Source organism: Bufo gargarizans, chromosome 7, assembly GCF_014858855.1.
Source record: "Bufo gargarizans isolate SCDJY-AF-19 chromosome 7, ASM1485885v1, whole genome shotgun sequence".
Lineage (NCBI taxonomy): Eukaryota > Metazoa > Chordata > Amphibia > Anura > Bufonidae > Bufo > Bufo gargarizans.
Genome location: NC_058086.1, coordinates 87,877,028 through 87,903,057, shown reverse-complemented (window position 1 = coordinate 87,903,057; position 26,030 = coordinate 87,877,028). Strand labels below are relative to the sequence as shown.

Genomic DNA, 26,030 nt, shown 5'->3' with positions numbered 1-26,030 from the left:
CCAGACAAATGCAGATGAGCTTCGAGACTTCGTTGGAATGTCTTGTTATGGGGTATCATGTTCTGCCATCGATCAGACACTATATTGGTCTACTCAGCCAGATCTTCAGGTACCATTCATGGCAAATACAATGAGTCGTGCTCGATTTGAAGCAATTCGCTCTGCTTTGCACTTTGCAAATAATGAGGACATGTTACCTAGAACTCGTCCCCAGTGTGATAGAGCTTTCAACGTTCGTCCATTGATCGAGCACTTCAATCGATGCTTCCAGGCTGTGAGAAATCCAAGCAAGCAACAGTGGATTGATGATCACATGATAAAATATAAAGGTCAAAACATCATGAAGCAGTACATGAGAAACAAGCCTATGAAATGGGGATTCAAGCTATGGTGAAGATGTGATGCTATCTCAGGCTACCTTTATCAATTTGACATCTATACTGGACGAAAAACAGACACAGAACATGGTCTTGGAGAGAGTGTTATTGTTATGCTGACAAAACAACTAGAACAGCTATGTTGTCAGGTTTTTATTGACAATTTTTTATTTTTATTTTTTATTCTCCACTGCTACATTATAAGATGTTGCAGAAGATCTACTTTTGTGGCATAGGTCGTGTGGACAGAAAAAATATGCCCAAAAACTTGAAAGCTGACAAAGAAATTAAACGGGAAGATGTGGATACTATGAGTGCAAATTGCGTCAAATGTGTAAAATGGATGGACAATAGATCAGTGACACTGTTGTCAAGTTTCCTTGCATGCAAAAAGGATGATATGACGCATGTGCTGAGAAGGCGGGCAGGATGTGCAGAAAAGCTGCATATTCAATGTCCAACCATTGTTACTATTTACAACAAGAGTGTGGACCTGATGGATCAGAAGAAAGTGTCCTATGAGACAGAATGGAAGTCAAAAAGAAAGTTTTATTTAAGGATTTTCTTTGACCTCCTAGATATTGCTTTAAACCAGGCATGCTCAACCTCCAGCTGTTGTAAAACTACAACTCCCACAATGCCATGCTGTAGGCTGTTTGGGCATGCTGGGAGTTGTAGTTTTGCAAAAGCTGGAGAGCCGCAGGTTGAGCATGCCTGCTGTAAACAGTCACTGCATTTATATACAAGCAAATGAAGAGGCACCCAGAGTACAAAGTGATTACACCAGTGAAATATTGGCAGATGATAGGTGGGTGGATACTCAGACTTAGAAAAGCTCCGTCAGCGCCAGTCAGAAGTTCATAAAGTTTCTTCCAGCACCAAGGCCGAAACATTCCATGATTAGAAGCGATAGACTTAAACTACGTGCTCAATGTGCCAAACGTGGGAATGAAAATCGCACGGACAGCCTCTGCGACACATGTAATGTGCACCTTTGTTACACAAAGACATGCAACTGCTTTGCTGACTATCATAGCCTGAACGGTTAGGCTATCACATTTTGAGATTTGGCATTTTTGCATTTTGAGACACTACCTTGATGTAAACATTTTAGGTTTTGGCTGTTAGCATATGTACATAAATACATGTTGTTGTTGAAATTGTTTCGAGCAAGTATCTGAATAAATGTCAAAATAGTTTGAGTAGCATAATTTGACTCAATTTTATTATGACCCTCTTTAGAATTCATTGTAAAATAAATTTAACCCCCAGAGACCCAGTGTTGTAATATTACAACATCATATTTATGGCTGCAAAAATAAACCCTCCCCCATTTTCTTCTTTTTAAAAACTCATGTACATTACTAATAGGTTCTATTGTTCAGTTCTGCAACACTATTGGATGGTTGTTTGTGTAAATGGGCCTGTTTTGATCTGGCCATGAAGTCATACTTTGGAGTACATAATCTTGTTTTGGACAGGATAAATCAAGACTCAAGTTAAAAGCTTGAAATATTTTTTTCTGTGATAATTGATATGTGTAGATCATGCAGATTTTATGACATCATTTGAATGTACTGATATTGAGCGATTTAGTGCTGGTTATTTCTATGTTGTAAGGTTTTGTCTGCACAGTAAACTTGAGAAGGTGATAATGTTCTGGGAGGTGTGGGTGCAAGTCTTTGCATGACTAATTGAACAATGGGTCTACTTTGTATAAGAGTTGTTGTGGAGCTTTGGAATGTGTGAAATTTTAGGACCTTCCGAATGTGTGAAATTTTAGGAACATGTGAATCTTTTGTGTGGCATAATTACAGTTAATTTGTATTGCAATTACTTAGCTTGGAAAATGATTAATTAAAACTTTTAGAATGCCTGATACCAAGAGGGGCCAAATCATGTACAGTGTACAGGATGTTATTGAGGCCACCCAGACTCGGATTCAAGTGACGAAGAGGAGTATGGAGTTATCTGTGAAGTGGACAAGGAAAATAAATAACCCAACAGCCACCTAACTTCTGATGTTCACATCACCCCAACAGAGGCAGTGCATCCTAATGCCCAGACCATGCCCCGTGACAGGTATAGATGGCTGAATTTTTTTTTTTTTTATCAGTCCCAGTATTGATTTTTCTGGTCAGGATGTCAGTAATGGTGTCCAATGCCTCTCCACACCACTGGAGTAATTTCAGAAGTTTGTGACAGAAGACATGATCAACGCTCTGGCAGATAACGCTAATCAGTACAGTTTTCAGAAGAAAGAATCATCCAAAAAACGAAGATTAAATAGAGCAGATGATTGGCATGTATCTGAAGATGGGTCTTGTCCAAATGCCTGGAGTCCGCATTTACTGGGAAGCAGACATAAGATACAGTCCTGTCTCCAATGTAATGTCACAAAACAAATCTCCTTGCTGAGATCAATGCTTGACTCCTGTACAAAAGGGACTGCAAAGCTTTGGATATCCCAAAGAAACAGATGCTAAACGGGAGACTGTTTCAGTCCCAGTTGGCATCTTCTCTTATCCTGATCGACACGGCTGTTTCAGTGCCAAAGCGAGGGGGACCATCCCCAAGCCCAGTTTCATTCGGGGGGGGGGGGGGGGGGCGCCTTGACTTCCCAAAAGAGGCAGTATACAGATGATGGAGGTTCTTCAGCTGCCAAGACAGCCAAAAAGTCAAATGCACACCCTCCAAAGGAAGTTTGCAAGGACATGATTGGACATTTTCCCATCAAAGCCGACAGAGGACGATGCCGATACTGTGCTAAAGGCTACACCAACGCACTTTGCAGAAAGTGCAATGTTCACCTCTGCTTTTCAGAGAAAAATAATTTAAAGTTCCAGACAATGCTTGCAACCTTGTCTCCCTTGAGGACCATAGGGGCACATTTGTCCCGTGTCATAACTCCTCCCCAAAAAATGACACAAGTGTGGAAATGGTTTTATTTATTGTTCAAATACATTCTTCAAGGGAAAAAAATATAATTATTTTTATATTGATGACGGTAATCTTATGGTCCTCAAAGGGTTAATATGGTATTTCAGTGTTGCCAAATGCCCTGGCACCATCACAGCCAACCTCTATTGATTTGTAATTGTCCTCTCCATTGCAGCACCCCTGTTTTCAAGATAGATGTGGGTCCTATCTACCGGACATTTATGGCATATCCTTTGGACATGCCATAAATGTCCAGGTGACAACTCCTTTAAGGATGATGATTAAAGGGGGTTCCCACTAACAATATTTATTCCCTATCCTTGGGGGATATCCGCTGGGAACTCCAGCAATCCTAAGAACGGATGTCCCAAAGTGACCCATGAAAAAGGAGGGTTGGCGCACGCGCTGTAATTCTGCAAGAATTGGGTAAGGGTACTTTCACACTTGGGTTTGATTCTGGCAGGCAGTTTAGTTGCCTGAACTGCCTGCCTGATCAGGCAAACTGAATGCAAACGCCAGGCATTTTTCAGACTGATCAGGATCGTGATCAGCCTGAAAAATGCCTAGTCAGTCAGAAAAATGCATTGCAATATCGGATCTGTTTTTCCAGTGTCATGAGGCAAAACAGATTCTGTATTTATTTTTTTTAAACCTTTTTAAAGGTCTGCGCCTGCGCAGACCGGAATACCAGATCAGTCAATGCAGCAATTTGAATGCCAGGTCTGGCACAAATACATTCCCAGCAAGTGTTCAGGTCTTTGGTCCGGAGATGAAACTGCAGTATGCTGCGGTATTATCTCCGTCCTGAAAAGTCTAAAAGACTGAAGTGAAGACCTTCTAAATGGATTACTCTCCATTCAGAAAGGATAAAACTGATCAGTTATTTTCCGGTATAGAGCCTCTAGGACGGAACTCTATGCTGGAAAAGAAAAACGCTAGTGTGAAAGTACCCTAACCAGTGTATTAAGTAACAAGAGAGCAGAGGCTTTTGTATAACTACTGTACTATTGTACGATTGTTCAATCTCCTTTCCATTTACCAACTCACTTGTGCTCGTCACTTAGCCAAAAACTAAACCTGCTCATCCTTATTACATTCCCACTCCAATCTGTAGAACTTCTTCCATGCTGCATCCGTTCTTTGGAACTCAGTGTCCCCAAATTCTTAGATTTATGCAAACAAAACTTGAAAACAATTTTCTTGTTGAAGCTTATGTCTCTGGTCCTGGTCGCCAGTATAATTTCTCCTGGCCTCCAGTAGCAACACTTGTCACATTCCTCTGCACTTTTTCTGTTCTCAGATACAGGTTATGCTCATTCAGCTGTATTTATATTCCCTTTGCCAGCACATAGGGGTGGTCCCCCAGGAAAAAGTAGCACTTTTTTACCGGTAGTCACTCCTGCTGTTTCATTTAGATTGCAAGCTCTAATGGACAGGGGCTTTTCTTCATTTTTCTTATTGATTTCAATAATTGTCATCTTAGTTTTTTCATACTTCCCCCATTGTAAAGTGCTATGGAATATATTGGTACTATATAAATAAACATTTTTATTATACTGTTTATGTACAGGGAGTTGAATTTGGGAAGCCAATAATTGCCACATTTTTGAGACTTTCGTCAGGGCATATTCACACAACAGTGGAGAAAATTATTGCTAAAAACTGATACGCTGTCCGTTTTTTTTTTTTTTTGTTTTTTTTTTTATGGCCATTTTACATCCGTGTGAGCATCCATTTTTGACAGCTGTTTTGCATCCCTAATGGCGGTTACAAACTGCAATTAAAAAATGGAGGTAGTTACAAAAATAAACTCGTGAATGGCTTTGGGGACACAGTACCATGGGTATATGCCCAGCTGCCACTAGGAGGCTGACACTAGAAGTAAAAAAGTGTTGGCTCCTCCTATCTGGGCTATACCCGCTGCACATGCAGGAGCAAACCAGTTTTTTTTTCTAGTGTAGGCTTTGCCTTCTCCGCAACCCAACTCGCTCTGTGGGCAGTGCCTTGGCCCCATCCCTCTTCCTGATGCCCTGGGCCCCTCTGCGGTGTCGGTCCCTCCTGATTGGGCTGCCTCACTGTCCCAAACCATAGGGAATCTTGCCAGCCTTTCCCGGTCTATGGTGCAGTCGTTGGATCGCTTGCCTGCTCAAATTGCGGCAGTTTAACCCCACGCAGGGACCATGTTGCTGAAGGTGTCCCTGATTAACACGTGTTACTAAATCTAAAATTTAACATTTATTTCTTGTCCTTAAAATGTTTAGAACTCTACTATTAAAATAATCAGCTATGCATGCTCAATATATATCAATTGTACCAGTGGATCTGATTGCTCAGTGAATCGACTAGAGGGCGCTTGTCATCTATGGCTGTTAAGTGTCTCTTGCCTTTTTTTGCGGCATCACTGTACTCAGTTTTTGCGCTCTGTTATTGGCACAGTGCGCTACTTTTCACCAGCGTTGCCCTCATAAGGTGCACTGTTTCTACTTGTATTCCTATCAGACCACTCTCTAGGCCAGTGTTTCCCAACCAGTGTGCCTCCAGCTGTTGCAAAACTACAACTCCCAGCATGCCTGGACAGCCTTTGGCTGTGCGGGCATGCTGGGAGTTGTAGTTTTGCAACAGCTGGAGGCACACTGGTTGGGAAACACAGCTCTAGGCAATGCATAAACTGGCTAAAACACGCTATCTGCCCCCCGACATGTTTCGCCAAGCACTTGGCGTCTTCAGGGTTTGGGCAGTGAAGTGCTTGGCGAAACATGTCGGGAGGCAGATAGCGTGTTTTATTACTGCCCATTTATGCCCCAGAATTATATTGTGTATATGTACATGCAGGTAGATGTGCCCCAAACATCTATATATGTGTATCTGCCATGGCTCTCCCCCAGGTGTGTGTATGTATGTATGTAGATAGATAGATTATATAGATATAGATAGATAGATAGATATATTCCTTGGCAAAGTCTGTTTTTGTGGCAGCAGGCTCCGCTGTTCAGCCTGCTTTTGCCGCCTCCTGGGTCGCTAAAGCCTGTGTGGTCTGGGCCAAGCAGCTCACCCGGTCTCTGCCGGATTCTGCTCAAGGGAAGGATTCCAGTTTTGCCTCTCAGCTTTTTCAGGCATCCCGGTACCTATGTGATGCCTCCCTGGAATCGGCTCTCCGATCTAGCACGGCGGCTGCCAATTCTGTGGCTATCCGCCGTACGGTCGGAGGTTCTTCTTTCTCTCCATTTTCAGGACGAAAAATGATTTGAGAAACGCTTGGGGGAACTTGTTTCCAAAACCATGGGAGAAAAAAGCTTTTTATTTTTTATTTATTTATTTATTTTTCATGTCGCGCCCTCCCCCTCCCAAGTCTCCCACAAAGGCGGGCTATTTTTTTTATTTTATTTTTTCAGGCCATTCATTCCCTTCAATCCCTCGGAGTAATTGTTCCAGTCCCCGACTCTGAATGCTTCCAGGGATTTTACTTATCTCTTCACTGTTCCCAAGAAAGACAGTTTCCTCCACCCTATCCTGGATCTAAAGGCGCTCAATTGCCTTGTCCGGACCCGACACTTCTGCATGGAGTCGCTCAGGTCAGTAATTGCCTCTCTGGAGAAGAGTTTCTGTTGTCAATCAACATACAGAATGCATACATTCACGTCTGTTTCTTTGGCCCATCAGAGGTTTCTTCACTTTGCGGTGGGGTCTCTGCATTTCCAGTTTGTGGCTCTACCCTTTGGTTTAGCGTCCGCCCGAGGGTCTTCGCGAAGGTCCTGGCTCCTCTTATCACTCTCCTCCGTACTCGGAGTGGCAGTGATTCCCTTCCTGGGCGACCTCCCGGTGAAGGCTCTGTCCCTAGATGACAACCTGGCCAGCCTCCATATTACCCTGTTGTTCCTGTCTCAGTTCGGGTGGTTGGTAAACTATCCCAAGTCCTCTCTGGTTCCCCGACAGAGGATGGATTTCCTGGGCATGATCTTCGACACTCGACTCGGTTGAGTGTTCCTTCCCCAGGACATGGTAATGGCTCTCCAGGATCGAGTGGCTTGCCTTTGAAAGCCGCCCCCCCTGCCTCTCCGCACGTGCATGCGGGTTCTGGGCTGGATCCCCCTTCGCACAATTCCACTCCCGGCCTCTTCAGCTGGCGATCCTGTCCAGCTGGGACAAGTCCCAGTCGGGCCTCGACAACCTGGTTCAACTTTCCCCTCTTGTGCGCAAGGATTTGTGCTGGCGGCTGCGTCCTCGCACGCTCTCTCTCGGCATGTCCTTTCTTCCCCCATGTTGGCGGGTTATTTCCACAGACGCTAGCCTAAAAGGTTGGGGAGCTGTTTTCGGGTCCCTCACTGCTCAGGGCCTGTGGTTAGCAGTGGAAACTACTTCCCTGCACATCAACATCCTGGAGCTCAGGGCGATTTTTCTGGCTCTCTCCCACTGGACTCACGTTCTCACCGATCTCCCAGCTGGGATCCAGATGGACAACTCCACTGCAGTGGCTTACCAAAACCACCAGGGGAGCACCAGACGCATGAGGGTCATGGAAGAGGCCTCATGCATACTACGGTAGGCGTAAGACTTTGTTCCGGTCCTGTCCACAGTTTATATCCCCGGGGTCGACAATTGGGCAGCAGACTCCCTCAGTTGCCAATGCCCTGACCTGGGCGAGTGGTCCCTTCACCCAGAGGTGTTCCTACAACTCAGTCCTCGTTGGGGCTCGCTGGACGTGGACCTCTTCACCTTCCGTCTAAACCACAAGTTCCCGCGTTACGTCACAAGGTCCCGGGACCCTCTGGCACTGGCCTCAGATGCTCTGGTTCTTCCTTGGTCCCAGTTCAGCCTCTTTATATCTCTTTCCTCCCATTCCGCTCCTTTCCAGGGTCCTCAAAAGCCTGAAGGCGGCCCGTGTCCCAGCGATTCTGGTGGCTCCGGACTGGCCTTGCAGAGCGTGGTATTCGGATCTTCTGTTTCTGCTCGCCTATGCTCCGTGGCATCTTCCTCTACGTCCCGACCTCCTTTCCGAAGATCCGCTCCTCCACCCGAGCTTACCTCGGCTGAGTTTAAAGGCGTGGCTGCTGAAGCTGCGGTCCTGAGGCTCCACGGTATCGCCGTACCTGGAGGGCTTATTTTTTCCTGGTGTGAAGCTGGTCAGTTTCACCCTCTCTACTGCACTATTCCCCGAATCTTGTCTTTTTTCCAGGCTGGTTTTGACAAGGGTCTTCGGCTGGCCTCTCTCAGGGTCAGATTTCGGCCCTGTCTGTTTTCTTCCAGAAACCCCTGGCTTCTCGCCGCCAAGTGAGAACCTTTTCCAGGGGGTTGCTCAGTGTTCCGCCTTTTCGTTCTCCTGTGGGTTTTGAACCTTGTTCTTGACGCTCTTCAGGCCTCTCCCTTTTGAGCCCTTGCAGGATAGCTCTCTTTCATTAGTTTCTTTTAAGGTCGCTTTTCTTGTGGCGATTACTTCCATCCGCAGAGTTTCTGAACTTGCTGCGCATTCTTGCAGGTCCCCTTTCCTGGTGTTTCATCTGGACAAGTTGGTTCTGCGTCCGGTCCCTTCCTTTCTCCCTAAGGTGGTGTCCTCATTCCACATTAACGAGGAGCTTGTCCTTCCATTCTTCTGTCATAACCTCTCTCATCCTAGAGTGTTCTCTTCACCGTTTGGATGTTGTTAGGGCACTTTTCCTCTACCTTCCTTCCGCTGGTCAGACTCTCTCACTTCGTAGTCCCTAAGGGCCTGCAAGCCTCCAAGGCCACCATATCGCGTTGGATTTGGTTGGCTGTCAGGGAGGCCCATGTTGCAAAGGGTAGTGTTCCTCCCTTTCGGTTGACCGCTCACTCCACTAGGGCGGTCGGGGCTTCTTGGGTGGTTCGACATCAGGCCTCGGCTTCCCAGGTCTGCAAGGCTTTTGTCCATAGGTTTTTTTCCAAGTTTTACCACATCCACTCCTTGGCTTCTGCTGATGCCAGTTTGAGTTGCAGGGTTCTGCAAGCATCCGTGAGTTAGTTGCGTTGCATGGCTGTTTTCTGCCCTCCCTCGTGGACTGCTTTAGGATGTCCAATGGTGGTGCTGTGTCCCCCAATGTTATTCACGAGAAAACTGGATTTTTGTACTCGCCGTAAAATACTTTTCTCGTAGGATGCATTGGGGGGACACAGATTCCACCCTCTTTGTTGATCCTCTCTGGTTTAGGACTTGTTCGCTTCTGATTTTATTTTATTTTTCCAGTTGTGCATCTACTGATTTGCTCCTGCATGTGCAGTGGGTATAACCTAGTTAGGAGTAGTCAACCCTTTTCAATTTTTTTTATTTTTTTTTTATAACCCCAGAAAGGCCTGGTGGGTCTGGTCGTGAAAACAGACAGAAATAAACTTTAAAGGAGTAGTGCTATGGGTAGATATTGGTAACCTATCCTGAGGATAGGTTATCAATATCGGATTGGTTTGACACCTGGGGCCCGCACTGACCAGTTATTTGACGAATAGGCAACTCTAATGTGAATGCTTCTTCCTTTTGAGATTGCACTGTAATTACAACTGCTCGTCCCATTCAAGTGATAACGCGCAGTGTAATCTTGAAGAATAAGAAGTGGCTACCTCCTCTTCAAACAGCTGATTGACGGGAGTCCCGGGTGTCGGAGCCCTGTTGATATTAATGACCTAACTGCGCTGCCCCTGTCGTGTAAATGTTCCCTTAAACTTACATGTCTGTTATATTGACTCTGTCTCAGGAGGTTATTGAGAAAAGTTGTCTCCCCTTTCTTATCTATTGTGCCATTCATCTTTTCTTCAAAACGATGTCAACAAGAAACATGTTTTACCACTTGGCATTTGTTTGCACATAAAGGGATTCTGTCTTTTTGGTGCTTGCCTTGCCTTTTTGAAGCTTTTATTATCAGGAGTCGAGTGAATATGAACTTATTTTTTTTTGTTTTTGCCCTTGCAAGTGCACTAAAGGCGGATTCTTCACTGTGAAGTGCTCTCTGCATTGAGTTGAGCGACAGCTGTAGCATCCAACCAGGAGACCATGACAGTTGTCACTCAGAGCTGAGAGGAGGGTCTGTGAAGCAGCTTGGTCCAGGGGACACCTGCCGAAGCAGAATCTGGCAGAACAAAAATTCATATTCCCACTACTCCTGATAACTAAAATGCCACAAAATGTATGTTTGTACTGCTTACCCCAGCCCCTTCGATGGTCAAAACTGCTGACGGTCCTTTTTTAAAGGAGTGTAGAAACAGATAAAATTGATGTAGTCTTTGATTTTCACCTTGTGCAACATTTTCCAATTGTTTTAGAATACACTCGTTCCCATAGTTGACAATTTCTGGTGCATTTTGTTAAAAACCTAAACCCCATTGTTAATAAATCTTCCAGACATCTTTGGTGTCAAAAGATTGGAAATGACCATGACCTTTGTAGTGTTGATTATCTTGATGTCTTGCAACACTGAGGACCATTATTCTTGAAATGATCATGCAGTACTCTTTAATGTTCTGCAGAAATGCTGGCACAGTGAGGCAAATGTTGGAAACAAAGCGAAGTGTGGGAGATACTGGCATAGTAAATGTCCCATCTTCACCTACAGGTAAGGCACTTTATGGGATACCCACATTTTATGTAGTTAAATTGAATTTCATATTAAGTAAAATCTGTTATTTCCAGGAGAAAACTAAATACATTGTTTGTTTTAGCTGTGTCTTCTGCACCAAGCACACCTAATTTAACCCTTCGCACGTCAAGCACCACACAGATGCCTGTGACCCAGTCTCCTGCCAGTAACACACTACAAATGCGGCCACCACCTGACTGGAAATTAATTCAGCAGAAAAGTAAGTGAGATTATTGATAAGAAAAACATTTAAACTGTGTAAAAAAATAAAAATAAAAAATGTTCAATACCCAGTCCAAGCAGTTCTGTGTGAATGGTCACAAGTTGTGGTAATTTTTTTATTTTTGTTACAGTTAACGCTTCCACTATTGGAGCATCTCAAAGTACTCTGAGCAGTCAATCCAAACCTATACCACCAGTTACTACGGCCCCAGTTTTGACTCCAGTCCTTTCTGCTTCTACTACTGCAACTGTTGTTGGCAACAGCCAGGTGTCTACTAGCAACACCCAGCCAGTGTCCGTGTCTCTTCAGTCTTTGCCCGTCATTCTTCATGTTCCAGTTGCAGTACCTTCTCAGACACAGCTCTTACAAGGCACAACAGGAACATTGGTGACAAATCATCAATCTGGCAATGTGGAGTTTATCCAAGTACAAAATCAGTCCACAGTCAGTAATCTTACAAAAACCCCTGTGTCTCTACCTGTTACTAAAGCAATGAACAGCCCTTCAATGTCCAGCTCGGGCATCCAGCGCAATTCTTCAGCTAATTCAATGACTTCTCCAATGACTGTGCAGGCTATGCCAACACATTCACTTAATTTATCCTCGAGGCAATCCCTGCCAAATGTTGGAACGTCTGGTGCATACAATCAAGCAAGTAATCGAAATACGACGCTGTTAAAATCTCCAGTGTCTGCATTTAGCCCCACCACCACCACCACAAGTGACTCGCCCTCTGGAAGTAGATCAGGTGAGTGCATTTGTTTGGTTCCATAAAGGTAAAAATATCTGTAAAGAATAAATTGAGGCAACTGGACGTACTGTAGATTTCTTGAAAACGTTTCACTCGTTCTAGAAATTTACAGTACGTCCAGTTGCCTTGATTTATTCTTCACAGATGTATACCATGACCTGGATAAATGAGAACCTTCACAGACATAAAGGTAAAAGTTTTTCTAGACAGAGTTGACAGGGGGCTATTTTTTGACATTTCAGATAAGCAAAGCTTGCTATTTTTTTCTTAAGCTGTCAATCAGTGGCAAGTTTTTTTTTTTTTTTTTTTTTGTTTCTTTGTGAACTTACAATATTACCTTTTAATTTACAGAATTACAGATTAATCGGACACCAACAGCAGAGACTACTTCAAACAAGCGTTGCTTAACAGATGGTACTGCACAGGTATGTTTGCTGAAAATCTATATTTTTATAAGATTGATAGTAGTTAAAGGTTGTCCAGCTGTTATTGGTCGTCGGGGGTCTTAATCCCAACCCCCACCAATTAACTGTTTGAAGATGAAGCGGCGGTCCATGCAAGCACCTCGGAAGTGCATTGTAATTTAAGTACTCACTCCATTCACTTGAACTTCTAATTCCACTTCTGTTTCACGGGAAACGGGGCATAGTGCAAAGACCAGGAAGCATGGAGCACCACCCCTTCTCAAACAGCTGATCAGCGGGGATGCTTGGTGTCAGGCCCCTACCGATATATTGAGGACCTAGCCTGACAAAAGGTCATACATTTTAACAGCCGGACAACCCCTTTAAAATCTCACAGGTTCTTAAGGTGCTTTATAAATTCTTCAAGTGCTTGTTTACTTTTGAACATCAGGGCATATAGGGGGTAAAGGAAGGGGACTAGAATAAAAGCTACTCTGCAGCTCCAGATCTGGTGGACTTCAGCCATTCTTGCATTACTTTGACCTTTTATTTGAATGTAATGCTACAAATTCCCCGCAGCGACCTGGCATTTTGAAATGGAATTGTCCTTTATTAATCTGTGTATAAAGTATGTTAAACTTTAATACATTGCATTGTACTTCTTGTATGAAGGGGAAATGTCCATCTTCAGTTTATGGTAAATAAAGGATAGTATATGTAATAGTGATTTCTCGCCCATTTTCCTTGGGGGACACAGACCTTGGGTATAGCTCAGCTCCCTAGGAGGCGTGACACTAAGTAAAACTGTTAAGCCCCTCCTCCATCAGCTATACCCTCAGCCTGGAGATAGAGGCTACCAGTTTTAGCTTAGTGTCCAAGGAGGCAAGACACCCCCTGCTACTGCAGGGCTGTTTTCTCCTTGTTTTAATTTTTTCTCTAATTTTGTTATTTTATTTTTGTTTTTTCCTAGGGATACCAGAGACGCATTGGACCTCTCTGTTCTCCCGGGGTTGAGCTGCACCAGTGCCAACGTATTTGCGCTGCTGCCTCCCCCACTGAAGCAATAGGAGGATCTGGGCAGCACCGGCTCCCCTACATCCCGCCAGCTAGGGGGTCGCCCGCACGCCAAGCCCCTCTTCCAGCTTCCTGCCACTGCGGTGCCAGGGGCTGAAGGGGCGACCCTGCTGGAAGGAAATGAGGGTGAAGACAGGTAAGATGGCTTTTCCAGCCCATTCCCTGTCCCTGTTGCACTGGGTTCGGGGGGGGGGGCACCCGTGGTCGGCCGTTTCCTGCGCTTCTCAGAGCGCTCTGTGGGATCTCCCCATCTGCCTGCTTTTCATGTACCTCCCGATCTTACACATCCCGCCGCCGCCCGCTGCTTAAAAGATAGCCCCTGCTTCTTACTACCTCCCCGCCGCCGCCCGCTCCGTACCGTGATCGAGGGGGCGGGGCTTAGGCCCGGCATCGGCGGTTCGGTTCGGCGGGACGGGGGTCAGGTGACCACCTTACCTTCCGACGTCCGGTTATAGACCCGGGGCCGGTTCTTCTTCCTCTGGCCCAACCCAGGATAGACGCAAGAAGCCGTTTTTTCGGGCGCAACCTACCTGGCGCAAGACCCAGCCTGCACGGGCTACCACAGGCCAGCAGCCCTCTGCCTGAAGGTGCGCCCCCACCCACCCGGGTGGGGGGCCGCCTTCTCCTTTTCAGGAACGTTTGGCGGAACCACATCTCAGATGCATGGGCGCTCGAGATTGTATCTTGCGGGTACAAGATCGAATTTGCGGCCATTCCGCCAGACCGTTTCTTCCGGTCCCGTCCTCCGCGGGACCCCGTACGAGCGGCCTCTTTCTTCGCGGCCGTTCGCTCACTCATGGACAAGGGTGTCATCGCCCCGGTGCCTCCGACGGAAAGGTTCAGGGGGTTCTACTCGAACCTCTTCGTGATCCCCAAAAAGGAAGGCTCGGTGCGACCGATCTTGGACCTGAAGCGCCTGAACCGCTTCCTCCGCCTGCAGAGATTCCGGATGGAGTCTCTCCGGTCCGCAGTGGCCTCCCTGGAAAAGGGGGATTTCATGGCCTCCATCGACGTTCAGGATGCATACCTCCACGTTCCGGTTGCTCCATGTCATCACCGCTTCCTACGCTTCGCGGTGGGGGACGATCACTTCCAGTTCGTTGCCCTTCCCTTTGGTCTAGCAACGGCTCCTCGGGTGTTCACCAAGGTCCTGGCCCCTGTCTTGGCCCTTCTACGTTCAAGAAGTGTTTTTCTTCTTCCGTACTTGGACGACATCTTGGTCAAGGCACCCTCCCTTTCACAGGCATCCGGCAGTGTGGATCTCACTCTGGAGACCCTGACGCGGTTTGGTTGGATTATCAACCACCCCAAGTCTTCCCTTACCCCCTCCAGACGGCTGATCTTCCTGGGGATGCTCCTGGATACGGAACTGGCAGAGGTCCGTCTTCCGTCGGACAAGCGTCTGGCCCTTCGCGGGTCGGTTCGCAGCCTTCTCCGTCATCACCGGCCTTCCCTCAGATCCGGCATGCGGTTGCTGGGGAAGATGGTTGCCTGTTTCGAGGCAGTGCCGTTCGCACAATTCCATTCCCGCACCTTTCAGAGGGCGATTCTGTCGGCCTGGGACAAATCACCGAGGAGTCTGGACAGGACCTTCCTTCTGCCTCCCCTGGCTCGGGCTTCCCTCAACTGGTGGTTGCATCTCCCTCTGAGGGGGAGGTCCTTCCTTCCACTGAACTGGCTGGTGATTACCACCGACGCCAGCTTACGGGGGTGGGGGGGGGGTTTTCCCTCCCCGATCCGTCCAGGGCGTTTGGTCTCTATCGGAGTCCAGACTTCCGATCAACATTCTGGAGCTGAGGGCAGTTCTTTTGTCCCTCAGACACTGGACCCATCTACTGAGGGGCCGCCCTGTTCGGATCCAATCGGACAATGCCACGGCGGTGGCGTACATAAACCATCAGGGAGGCACCCGCAGCGCTGCGGCGATGCAAGAGGTGTCCCTCATTCTCCTCTGGGCGGAGACGCACGTGCCAGCCTTGTCTGCGATTTACATCCCGGGGGTAGACAACTGGGCGGCAGATTTCCTCAGCCGGTCCACCATCGATCCGGGAGAATGGTCCCTGCACCCAGAGGTGTTCGAGGCCCTTTGTCTTCGCTGGGGTCGCCCCGACGTGGACCTCATGGCCTCCAAATTCAACCGCAAGGTTCCCCTATACGTATCCAGGGCACGGGACCCGGAGGCTTACGGCGCCGACGCGCTTGTCCTTCCGTGGTGCCAATTCTCCCTTCTGTACATCTTTCCTCCTCTTCCCCTCCTGCCACGGGTTCTTCGGAGGATCGCGGCAGAGGGCGTTCCCGCGATTCTGATCGCCCCGGATTGGCCCCGTCGGTCCTGGTACGCCGACCTAATGTTGCTGTTGGCAGACGTTCCGTGGCCACTGCCCTCCAGGGAGGACCTTCTCTCTCAAGGTCCGATCTTCCACGAGCATTTAGGCTCGCTACGTTTGACGGCGTGGCTGTTGAGACCGCCGTCTTAACGCGACGGGGTTTCTCCGCGGACGTTGTCCGCACCATGATCCGTGCTCGTAAACCCGTATCTTCGAGGATCTACTATCGGGTTTGGAGGTCCTATCTGGGGTTCTGTGAGTCCCGGAGCGTCCCACCTCTCCGGTTTTCTCTTCCCACGATCCTGTCCTTCCTCCAGTCGGGCCTGGACCTGGGGCTGGGCCTCAGTTCTCTGAAGGGACAGATTTCGGCGCTGTCTATTCTTCTCCAGCGTCCCCTGGCCCCTCTGGGGCCGATTAAGACCTTTTTGCAAGGGGTGGCTCACTCTGTTCCACCGTATCGCCCTCCGGTTCCTTCCTGGGACCTGAATGTGGTGCTCTCGGCGCTTCAATCTGCCCCCTTCGAGCCCTTGCGGGAGGTCTCCCTTCGCCTTCTGTCCTGCAAGGTCATCTTTCTTGTGGCCATCACGTCTCTCCGGCGGGTGTCTGAGTTGGCGGCTCTTCTTGTTCCGAACCTTTCCTGATCTTCCACCAGGATAAGGTTGTGCTCCGACCAGTCCCGGCTTTCCTGCCAAAGGTGGTCTCCGCCTTTCACATCAATGAGGACATCGTCCTTCCGTCGCTCTGTCCCTCTCCTTCCCACTCCAGAGAACGGGAACTGCACCGTCTGGATGTGGTCAGGGCATTGAGGATTTACTTGGAGGTCACCGGATCCTTCCGGCGCACGGATTCCCTGTTTGTGGTCCCGGAGGGTTCGCGCAAGGGTTTGGCGGTCTCCAAGGTGGCCATTGCCCGGTTCATTAAACTGGCGGTGTCTGAGGCTTATCGAGCCAAGGGTAGGGCTCCGCCTTTCGGCGTCACTGCTCATTCCACCAGAGCAGTCGGGGCTTCCTGGGCGCAGAGGCATCGAGCCTCGGCTGAGCAGTTGTGCAAAGCGGCCACTTGGTCCTCTTTGCACACTTTCACCAGGTTCTATAGGGTGCATACGCACGCGTCGGCGGATGCTGCTTTGGGCCGCCTGGTCTTGCAGGCTGCGGTTTCCTGATGCTCCGGTGGTCCGCCTTGGGTTATGGTCCCTCCCTTCTTGGACTGCTCTTGAACGTCCCAAGGTCTGTGTCCCCCAAGGAAAATGGGCGAGAAAAGGAGATTTTTGTATAACTTACCAGTTAAATCTCTTTCTCGCTCTTCCTTGGGGGACACAGCACCCACCCTTCTGTGTTTGGTTCTAGGGTTTTGGCTGGCGCCCCGTTGGGTTGTTGGCTGTTGTTTGCATTGTTGGTTGTTTCCTTTCACTACTTGGACACGCAACTGGTAGCCTCTATCTCCAGGCTGAGGGTATAGCTGATGGAGGAGGGGCTTAACAGTTTTACTTAGTGTCACGCCTCCTAGGGAGCTGAGCTATACCCAAGGTCTGTGTCCCCCAAGGAAGAGCGAGAAAGAGATTTAACTGGTAAGTTATACAAAAATCTCCTTTTTTCCCATTTACTTACTAGCAGCCATTTAACTTGTTAAATTAAAAGCATTCACAACATTTTGAGATGCACTGAATGATTTGGTGAATACATATTGCTTACTATTTTTCTCCCAGGGTGGCAAAGGTGCAACTGGTGTTATTGACCTTACACTGGATGATGAAGATGCTCAAATGTCCACTCGTGGTGAGTTTGTCCATTTTTTTTAAATGAAGACCTAGACATTACATGACTATTGTATGAACATTTAAAAATCCTAAGTTAATGAGGCAAAATATTTCATATTTTTACAGTAGATTCAAGAAGGAGCAATGCTTCATCTATACCAACAAGTACACAGTCATCGCAGCCGATGGGTCGCCAGCTCCAGCAGGCAAACACTGTGCAGACCTCATCTGCTTCTGCTGGGCTGCCATCTCAAGCCACTATACATGTTTTACCAACAGGTACCAGCAAATGTCCATTGTCTTTATAACATTTAATTCAATTAATAGGTGACCCTGAGGGAAAATGTCCGACTGCTGGTCTTCCGAGAATCGGTGATGTTCAATTTCTCTGCAGCTCTACCACAGGGGTGCTAAATATTACACAGTTACAATGATATTAGCATGCTGTCTGTGTAATGCACTACTCCTCCTTGGCTTCCTCCAACAGTCCCATAGAGTTTGAATAGAGTGTCTGTGCTCGGCTGGCACCCAGTTCAAACGAGGGACTATTTTCATGATTGTGGGGATCCCAGCATTCGGCCCCTCGCCGATCTCACACTTTCCACTGGCCACCTGTCCTATTAATAGGTGATACGTTGTCATTCAACCACTTTAAGCACAAATATCATTAAAGTATACTGCCATATTTGTATTTAAAAACTGTATACAGCTGTACATATTACACAGTAGTAGCACACTAAAAATGCATTGACAACTATGTGGAAATAAAAGTAAGCAAATATCTGAGTATAGAAAATGATGTATGATAACTTGGTGAATTGGTCTGTGTGCTGATGGAAGTGAAAATGCAGGCTTAGATAAAATGTTACATGCAAGGACTGACAAAAATAGAAGTATTTATACAAGTCCTATACTTGGGAACCAATGAATGGGTGCAGTATTTGATAAGAGTTTGATACCTGCTTTTACGTCTTTTTATAAGTTGTGAAATAAAGCCTCTAGTGAGATGAAAATTGGTGATATTCATAGCTTCTTTTATACATTGAACACAGCCTTAGGATCCTCAGGATGCGGACATTGTGCATGACCAATTGGTAGTGAAGACTATCACCAGAAAATGTTCTGTTAAACCAGGCATGGTTCCTTCTAGGACTAGTTCAGCTGAATATAATTTATTTTACTTGCTCAGTTGCTTCATTTTGGGGACAATTCTTTTAAGGCTCCTTTCACAATCCGTTTGTGGCTTCCATCACAGAAATTGTCAAAAATAGCGGAGAAAAAAAAAAAGTTCTAGTCAATGAGATCTGTTAGGTTCTTTGTGTCCGACACTTCTGTTATTTTCATTCTGCTCTCATAATGGAGCTGAAGAATGTAAAAAAAAAAACGAGCGCTGATGTGAAAGCAGCCTATTCCATATGCAAATAAGCAGTTAATGACGCAGTGGATCAGGAAGTGTAAGGTATCTTTACACTCAGCTGGGCTATACCTACCAAGGCCTTGCGCCTGGTCTAATAGTGGATTTCCCATGGTCAGTTTTTTTTCCACATGGTCAGTATTTGGATATTTTGCTTCAGCCAAAACCAGCAGAGGAACCTACAGAGAAAAGGTAAAATGGAAATATTCTATGTTTTGGACTTATTTTGGTTTTGCCTTACTAACGGAGGCAAAATAGTGACCCTGTAAAAGTGGGGCTTCATCACGATTTCAGCTGCCATGCAATTCTTGTGTAGATTTGGTATATCCATACTGCTGTTGAGTATATGCGACAATTGAAGCATGGCTTTTTTACATTTCCATATTAACCAGTGCAGTCTTTTTTTAAAGCAAAAAAAAAAAAACAAGGCCTTTAGGTGGGAGAACCGTCAGGGGATATATTAAAATAGGCCAGATAAGGCTTTGTTCACATCACTGTTCAGCCTTTTCGTTTTCCTGCTCCATTTAGGAGCAGGAGAATGGAAAGGATGGATTTGGCACATAACTGACCCGATTGGAACGATTAGGGTCCATTAGGCTTCCGCTCAGAAAAGTTTTGAGCGGAGACAAAAGTCGTGCATACAGGACTTTTTGTCTTTGCTTCAAAAATATTCCTCTGAGCGGAAACCTAACGGACCCCTTTATAGTCTAAGGGGTCCTTAGGTTCCGTTCGGCTCAGTTATGTACCCAATCCGTCCTTTCCATTCTCCTGCTCATTTTCTGAAGGAGCTGTGGAAAATGTAAGGTGGAATCTGATTGGTTGCTGTGGGCAACTAAGCCAGTTCTACGTTACACCAGTTTGATAAATGACCCAATTGTTCCTTTTGGAGAATTGCCTAGAAGAAAGCTTACAGCAAACTAGTTATAAGTAGTGTATTCAGGAGTCCAGAAATCCCTTGGCTACCTTATTATTGAGCGATGGAATGTCGCTGCCTGGCCTTGTCAATCAAGTGTAGTGGGGCATGGCCAGAGGTGGGAGAACGGAGCCTCTAGGGGCAGGATCAATGCCCCCCTGCTCCTAGAGGTTCATTTACACAATAACGTCAGCACCCAGTGAGATTGCACTAATATAGTTATGTTCAGCTGACATCAGTACATCACTAATGTCAGCCAGGTTAATAACCATTTTCCTGCTAACAGAAACCCTTTAAAGAGGACCAGTGACATCTCTTGACATGTCTGTCTGTTTTAGTAGTTACTTGCATTTTCCATGTAGTGGCAATTCTGGAGACTTGTTTCTTATAATTCTATGTTGTACATTCTTTGCTTATTCCTGGTTAGAAGCTTATAAATAAAAGGTACAGATGGGTGTTACCAGTTGCGGGTGTGTCCCTGCACAGTTTGACAGTGGCGGCAACTGCCACAAAACAAATATTTACCTTGGGCTTCGTTCACATCACAGTTCTGCTCCGTCTCATCATACAGCTGATCAGCAGCTTTTCAATGATTTCATTGTTATTGCCCCTATATGGAAAATAAATCGGAAACATGGATTATATATGTAAGATGTGTATATGTCTGCAGAATACAATTAGCACTGCATAAAGTGTAGTACATAATAAAAGTTTGTAAATATGGTTATTTGGTTAGTGGATAAAGTCTAATGAGCCATTTCTTACTTCCTCTCAAGCCCAGACAACGGTTAATATAACACAACGGCCAGGAACTCAGACTACACCAAGAGCTGCAGCTCCTCGAGCATCAAGCAACCCACATATGGTTTACACTACAACTGCCCTCCCCACAGTACCTTCACAGACTCCTATACGCAGCACAGTCATGCAGAGCCAAAACCTGCGGCAGATCAGTCCGCAAACTGGAGGTAAGGCTATCCTGTACGTGCATTCACGTTGTCCCCCTGCTGTCCCCTTATACAGATCATGATGGTAGGGGTCTGCTAGATTATCTGTGCGCACAGAAATGCAGTTCTTGTCATTTGGGAGCACCACTCATTATGTAAGCTTTGTCCAGAGGTTTTTAGTAACTGGACTCGTTATTTCAGCAGCACTCGGTGCCACCTGAGTCGGCTTGTTAATTAATAGGCTTTTGGCACAGGCGCCATGAAACTGGACCCCTAATCTGCATAGAGTGAATGAGAAGTGGTTAATAAATCCAGTTATCAGGTTGCCTGAAATATGGCAACACCCATATTCACAAGTTAAATCTAAACCTTTTTGGGAAAAAATACTCTTTTGCTTTTGGCTTTTATCATAGAAAGTATAGGAAACCTGTAGATACTCGGACAGTAGAGGAGATGAAAGCTGAAGGTGCAGAGCGCTCAAAGCAGCCGCATTGTCCCTTTTGTTTTTACAGCGGTTAAGACACCTTTTAAAGGACTTGTACAGGATTATAAAAATGATGGCTTTTTTTTAATTCGCACACTTGTCCATATTATTTGTGATGGGGTGCATTCACAAGACTCTATGTATTTTGCAGTCCACAAAACACGGATCCACAAAAAATATATTTTTGGGGTGGGGGTGGGATCCTTTGTAACAATGTCTTTTCTTGTCCGCAAAATGGACAAGAATAGGACATGTTCTATATTTTTTTTTATTTTTATTTTTTTTTGGCTACAAAACGGATATACAGATGAGGACAGCACATGGAGTTCTACGGACCCATTGAAATAAATGGGTCGGCCAAAAATACATGTTCAGTAGTGTATTGTCATAAGACTACAACAAATGCCCTTTTCCAACTACATTCTATGAATTACTAAAACTTCACTTTTATTGATATAGGTTATAAGCTCAACTGATAAGACAACAAACAGAAAAAAAAACCTATCAGGATGAGCTGAGGTCATTGCACTTGTCGTGCTGGTCTATAGGCTTGGCAGCCTATCACAGTTTCTCAGCTTGTCTGCATTGGTGGCCGTGCGCTGCCACTGGCGCTTATACATTCAGACTATCTGTCTCTACCTCCTATATGTGTTTTGCATAGCGCTCACTACCTGTGCTAAAATACTAACTCAGAGGCTGCCCCCAAACATGTTTCGCAGAGCGTTCTGCGTGTTCAAGGGTTTGGGCAGTCTAAAAATGCGGCTTAGATGCAGACCAAAAATACGGTTGTGTGAATGGGCCCATACTGCAACTTGGCACTATTAACGTCAGTGGAGCGGAGCTGCAATTCCAGACACAACCCAAGTACAGGGGCGGTGTGGTTTCTGTAAGAAAGCGGCCATGTTCCTGTAATCCTGTACAACCCCTTTAAACTAGACTATTTTGTTGGATTCTACTGCAGTAAATTGGAAACAACATACTTCTCTACTCACTAGTTTGTAACCCACCTCTGTTTGTGACTCTTACTGACCCGTTTTGCAGAATGCAGTAACCGGTGTAACACATACTTTTAGTATCTGTGAGAAACTGTACATATTATACCACACAAGAATACCCTATATATGAAATGCCTTTATTATTGCTACATATATTGAACAAAGCTGTTCCATGTCAACCATTTTTCCCCTGTGTTTTCAATGTTATTTCTATATATGTCTGTTGTATTATTGTTCTATAGCTTGCATATAATGTTGTAGGCCTAAAGCCTATTGCTTGCTACTTGAAATCAAAGACTAAAATGGATTAACAAAATGAAGTGTATAAGTATATTTTGACCCTTATTAATTAAAAAGTATAGGAAAGAAGTGATCAATATTTGTAGATAATAAAACGTAACTTTTATTTAATCTTTTATATATAAAAAAATAGCCCCAATTCCAGGGTTAGGTTCCGGACAGACCCTTGCTTTAGTGGGTGTCCCATAGTTAGGCCTTAGGGCTATTGTAGTACCCACTCTAGGGTAATTATAGGGAATTTTAGTCCGGATCCCTACCAGTGTGCAGCAAGATCACCACCAACTACCAAGGATTCTATACATCATAGATCCATGAGGTAACTGCGGCACAATTGGAGTCGTAGGACAAACGGGTTATCATTTATTTAGTGCCGCTGTGCAGCCCTTTTTCTACCTGTTGAAGTGGTATGTTTACCAGTCAGTAACACACTTCCATAGAGGTTCTGTGGAGTCAGTTATATACTTTCATAGAAGTTCTATATACTGCGGATTACTATTTGAGGTATATTTTATATACTAATCTAAGGGGCTATTTTTTTATATATAAAGGATTAAATAAAAGCAAAGTTCTATCCTCTACAAATATTGATCACTAAAATGGATTACATCAATTCAATGTGATTTTCTTTCTTTTTGGAATATTTAGGAGTGTCTGTAAGAATGCCACAAACTGCTGCATATGTAGTAAATAATGGGATGCCTATCAGTTCTACTGGACCACAACTCACAGTTCATCATCGACCTCCACAAGTAAGTTCCCATTCACGCTTGATTAGCATTTAGAGAAGGCAAACGTTTAGTCCCCAATCTGTAATAAAGAGGCTTTTTACAGTCTTACAACTGTGACAATCCTTGTGCAGTGATCAAATGAACATTCGCTTATTTGTTAATCGCATCTTTATGGTGACATAAAAACTGTTTGTTTGCATAAATCTTCTTGTGTAACCTCTTATTAAAGTGAAGTGAGCATGTGGAGTAAGGAAAAACAAATGACTAATTAAGCAATCAAATTTATGGGAATAATACAATGATTCACACATGAATACAAGTAAACAAGCGTTGATCCACTTGTTGTATCGACAATCGGTGCTCATAACAATTTATCTGTTTGTGTAAAAGGACCCTTTCATTTCTTTACTGAATGTTGATAATCAAAAATATTGAGCTATATTTTATTATCCAGTGTTTACAGATCATATTAACAGAATATAAAGAAAAATGAATACGAAACTGTTTTGCTCACTATGGTGTTTTATTCCCTTAGGAACCTGCAAGGCCAATCCACCCAGCCCCACTTCCTGAAGCTCCTCAGCCCCAGCGACTTCCACCAGAAGCTGCTTCAACATCTCTTCCTCAGAAACCTCATCTGAAATTAGCCAGAGTACAAAGCCAAAATGGAATTGTCCTATCCTGGAGTGTATTAGAGGTAGACCGTACCTGTGCCATTGTAGATAGCTACCACCTGTATGCTTATCATGAAGACCCAACTGCAACCTCTTCATCACAGTGGAAAAAAATTGGTGAAGTGAAAGCGCTACCTCTTCCAATGGCATGTACTCTTACACAGTTTGTTTCAGGCAGCAAATACTATTTTGCTGTTCGGGCAAAGGACATTTATGGCCGCTTTGGACCTTTTTGTGATCCACAGTCAACGGATGTTATCTCTACTCAAAGCAGTTAGGAAGTAGTGGAATTCTTCCTCCTGAAGTTTTCTATTAGAAAAGATATCCTGCATGAAATCTATTTTAGATGAACTACTGGGTTTTCATAATGGAAACCATGTACAGCACTTGTCTATTGTCACAAATTAGCTTGCATTTCTGCCAAGAACTTTTGAAATGTCTTTTTGTTAAGACCAATCTTCTGCAGAATGTGAATTGATTTGAAATGGTTTCTTTGACTTCACTAATCCTGAGTGCTTGCGTATCAGTAGGCCAAAACCAAGCCACTTGACTGAAATGGAGAGGACTAGCAGCTATTGTGAAAGCTGTGTGCCAGGAACTACTGACAGAGGAGACACAATTGGATATATAATTTTCAATAGAATTGGAATGTCTTTCTTTGATACTTGGGAATGTGTAGCTCCTAAAATAATGAGTATTACAGAGGAAATCCAGTGTTTTGTGGTTTATTCATATACAAAGGCAAAACTTATATTTAATCCCCACTGGCTGGGGACACCGATCAGTTGTTTGTGACAGATAATATGGATTAACAAGCTAATGTCTTGTGTTTATTTTCTTTTTTTATACCTTTGTGACCTTTTTCTTTTGTGCCTTAACTTGAAAAAGGACTGTTTTCAGTATTTGGTCTCTATCCCATCCATCCCTTTATTGGTCTATTACATTCTCCCATATCCCAATGCCAAAGAGCAGTTGTTTTAAAACTCAAAATGTTTTTATTTTTTTCCCCTTTTTGAGTGTCTTTCTGCTGCTCCTCCTCCCACCAATTTTCTATTCTAAACAAATAAATAAAAAATAGTTCAGGAATTGTGCAGGCTGTCCTGTCTTGCACACTCGCTCTCTTTCTACAGTTTACATTGTTACTGTGTTTGAATATGGTTTTAAAATTTAAATGGAACATTCAGTTGTATTGGTTGTTGCACATCTAACAATTCTACAACTTGATTGTGCCTCCTTAAATGAAACTTATTTTATTATATCAGGATAAATTGCATGAATTGCTTCATATTTACAGTGTACCCTCGCTGTTTTTTGGGAGGACAGGTATTTTTGTATTAGATTTTTTTTCCAGCTGCAAAATCTTTACATGGAATTTCAGTATAGGAATTAGTTTTTGTTCTGAAAATTCAGATGTCTTATGCAAACCACATTACATATTTCTAAATTGTGCTTTTATTAATTGAAGTAAAATGGTTATTGCAACGCAGTACACTCTGTCGCCAGGACTGAGCTTGTTTACTGCTTTACATTAGAAACTTTACATTAGGATTTGTGCAGCTGGTAAATTCTTCCATTAAATCCTAAACCTTACACTCCAACTCTTGATGTAATAATCCTTCTAAGCAGGTAAACACTGGTCACCAGGTTGTAATACTCTGCTTGCAAGAGATATTGTTACGTTGTATGTAAATAAATATTTTTACAAATGTCAAGATTTTTGTATTTTTTTTTTTTGTTTTAAATCTATGAATTTCCTTGACTCATTGTTGCAAAAATGTCCAGCCTAGCTGTAAAGAAGCACATCACTTCCAGTGTTGTTGATTACCTTCTGCTGTAATACTGTCAAGATGCATACAGTTATACAGTACTTTCTAATCTGTTGGCATTTTATTTATTTTTCATTGGTAAAAGGGACACACACAATGAGCTCTGAGGGAGTTAAACAAGAAAAAAAAAACATGTAAAGCATGCCGAAGCTTTGAATAAAAGCACCCACCACTGGGGAGAAAACGCCACAAAGTAAATGTTTTTGTGAGAGTTGGAATTAATAATTTTCTTGCTCTTGTATCACTGACTTCTGGCTGACTGCATTTTAAATAGTTGGTTTAAAGGGAACCTGTCACCTCCAAAAACCATCCCAAGCCAG

The 26,030-nt window shown here is 44.7% G+C and overlaps 1 protein-coding gene across 6 annotated transcripts in view; it reads left to right on the top strand.

The window, feature by feature from the left end:
• Positions 1-25,596, top strand: part of LOC122943027 (activating transcription factor 7-interacting protein 1-like) — a 100,117-nt gene extending 74,521 nt beyond the window's left edge. For 5 of the 6 annotated variants that reach the window (XM_044300399.1, XM_044300396.1, XM_044300397.1 and 2 more), the window contains 9 exons: positions 10,785-10,870; positions 10,977-11,114; positions 11,248-11,865; positions 12,220-12,293; positions 17,379-17,448; positions 17,556-17,708; positions 20,533-20,724; positions 23,128-23,231; positions 23,746-25,596. In XM_044300399.1, coding sequence (XP_044156334.1) covers positions 10,785-10,870; positions 10,977-11,114; positions 11,248-11,865; positions 12,220-12,293; positions 17,379-17,448; positions 17,556-17,708; positions 20,533-20,724; positions 23,128-23,231; positions 23,746-24,162 — 1,852 coding nt within the window. In that variant the 3' untranslated portion in view covers positions 24,163-25,596. The remainder of the gene's footprint in view (positions 1-10,784; positions 10,871-10,976; positions 11,115-11,247; positions 11,866-12,219; positions 12,294-17,378; positions 17,449-17,555; positions 17,709-20,532; positions 20,725-23,127; positions 23,232-23,745) is intronic. The other variant, XM_044300401.1, reaches the window with a different exon arrangement.
• The last annotated feature ends 434 nt before the right edge of the window (positions 25,597-26,030 follow it).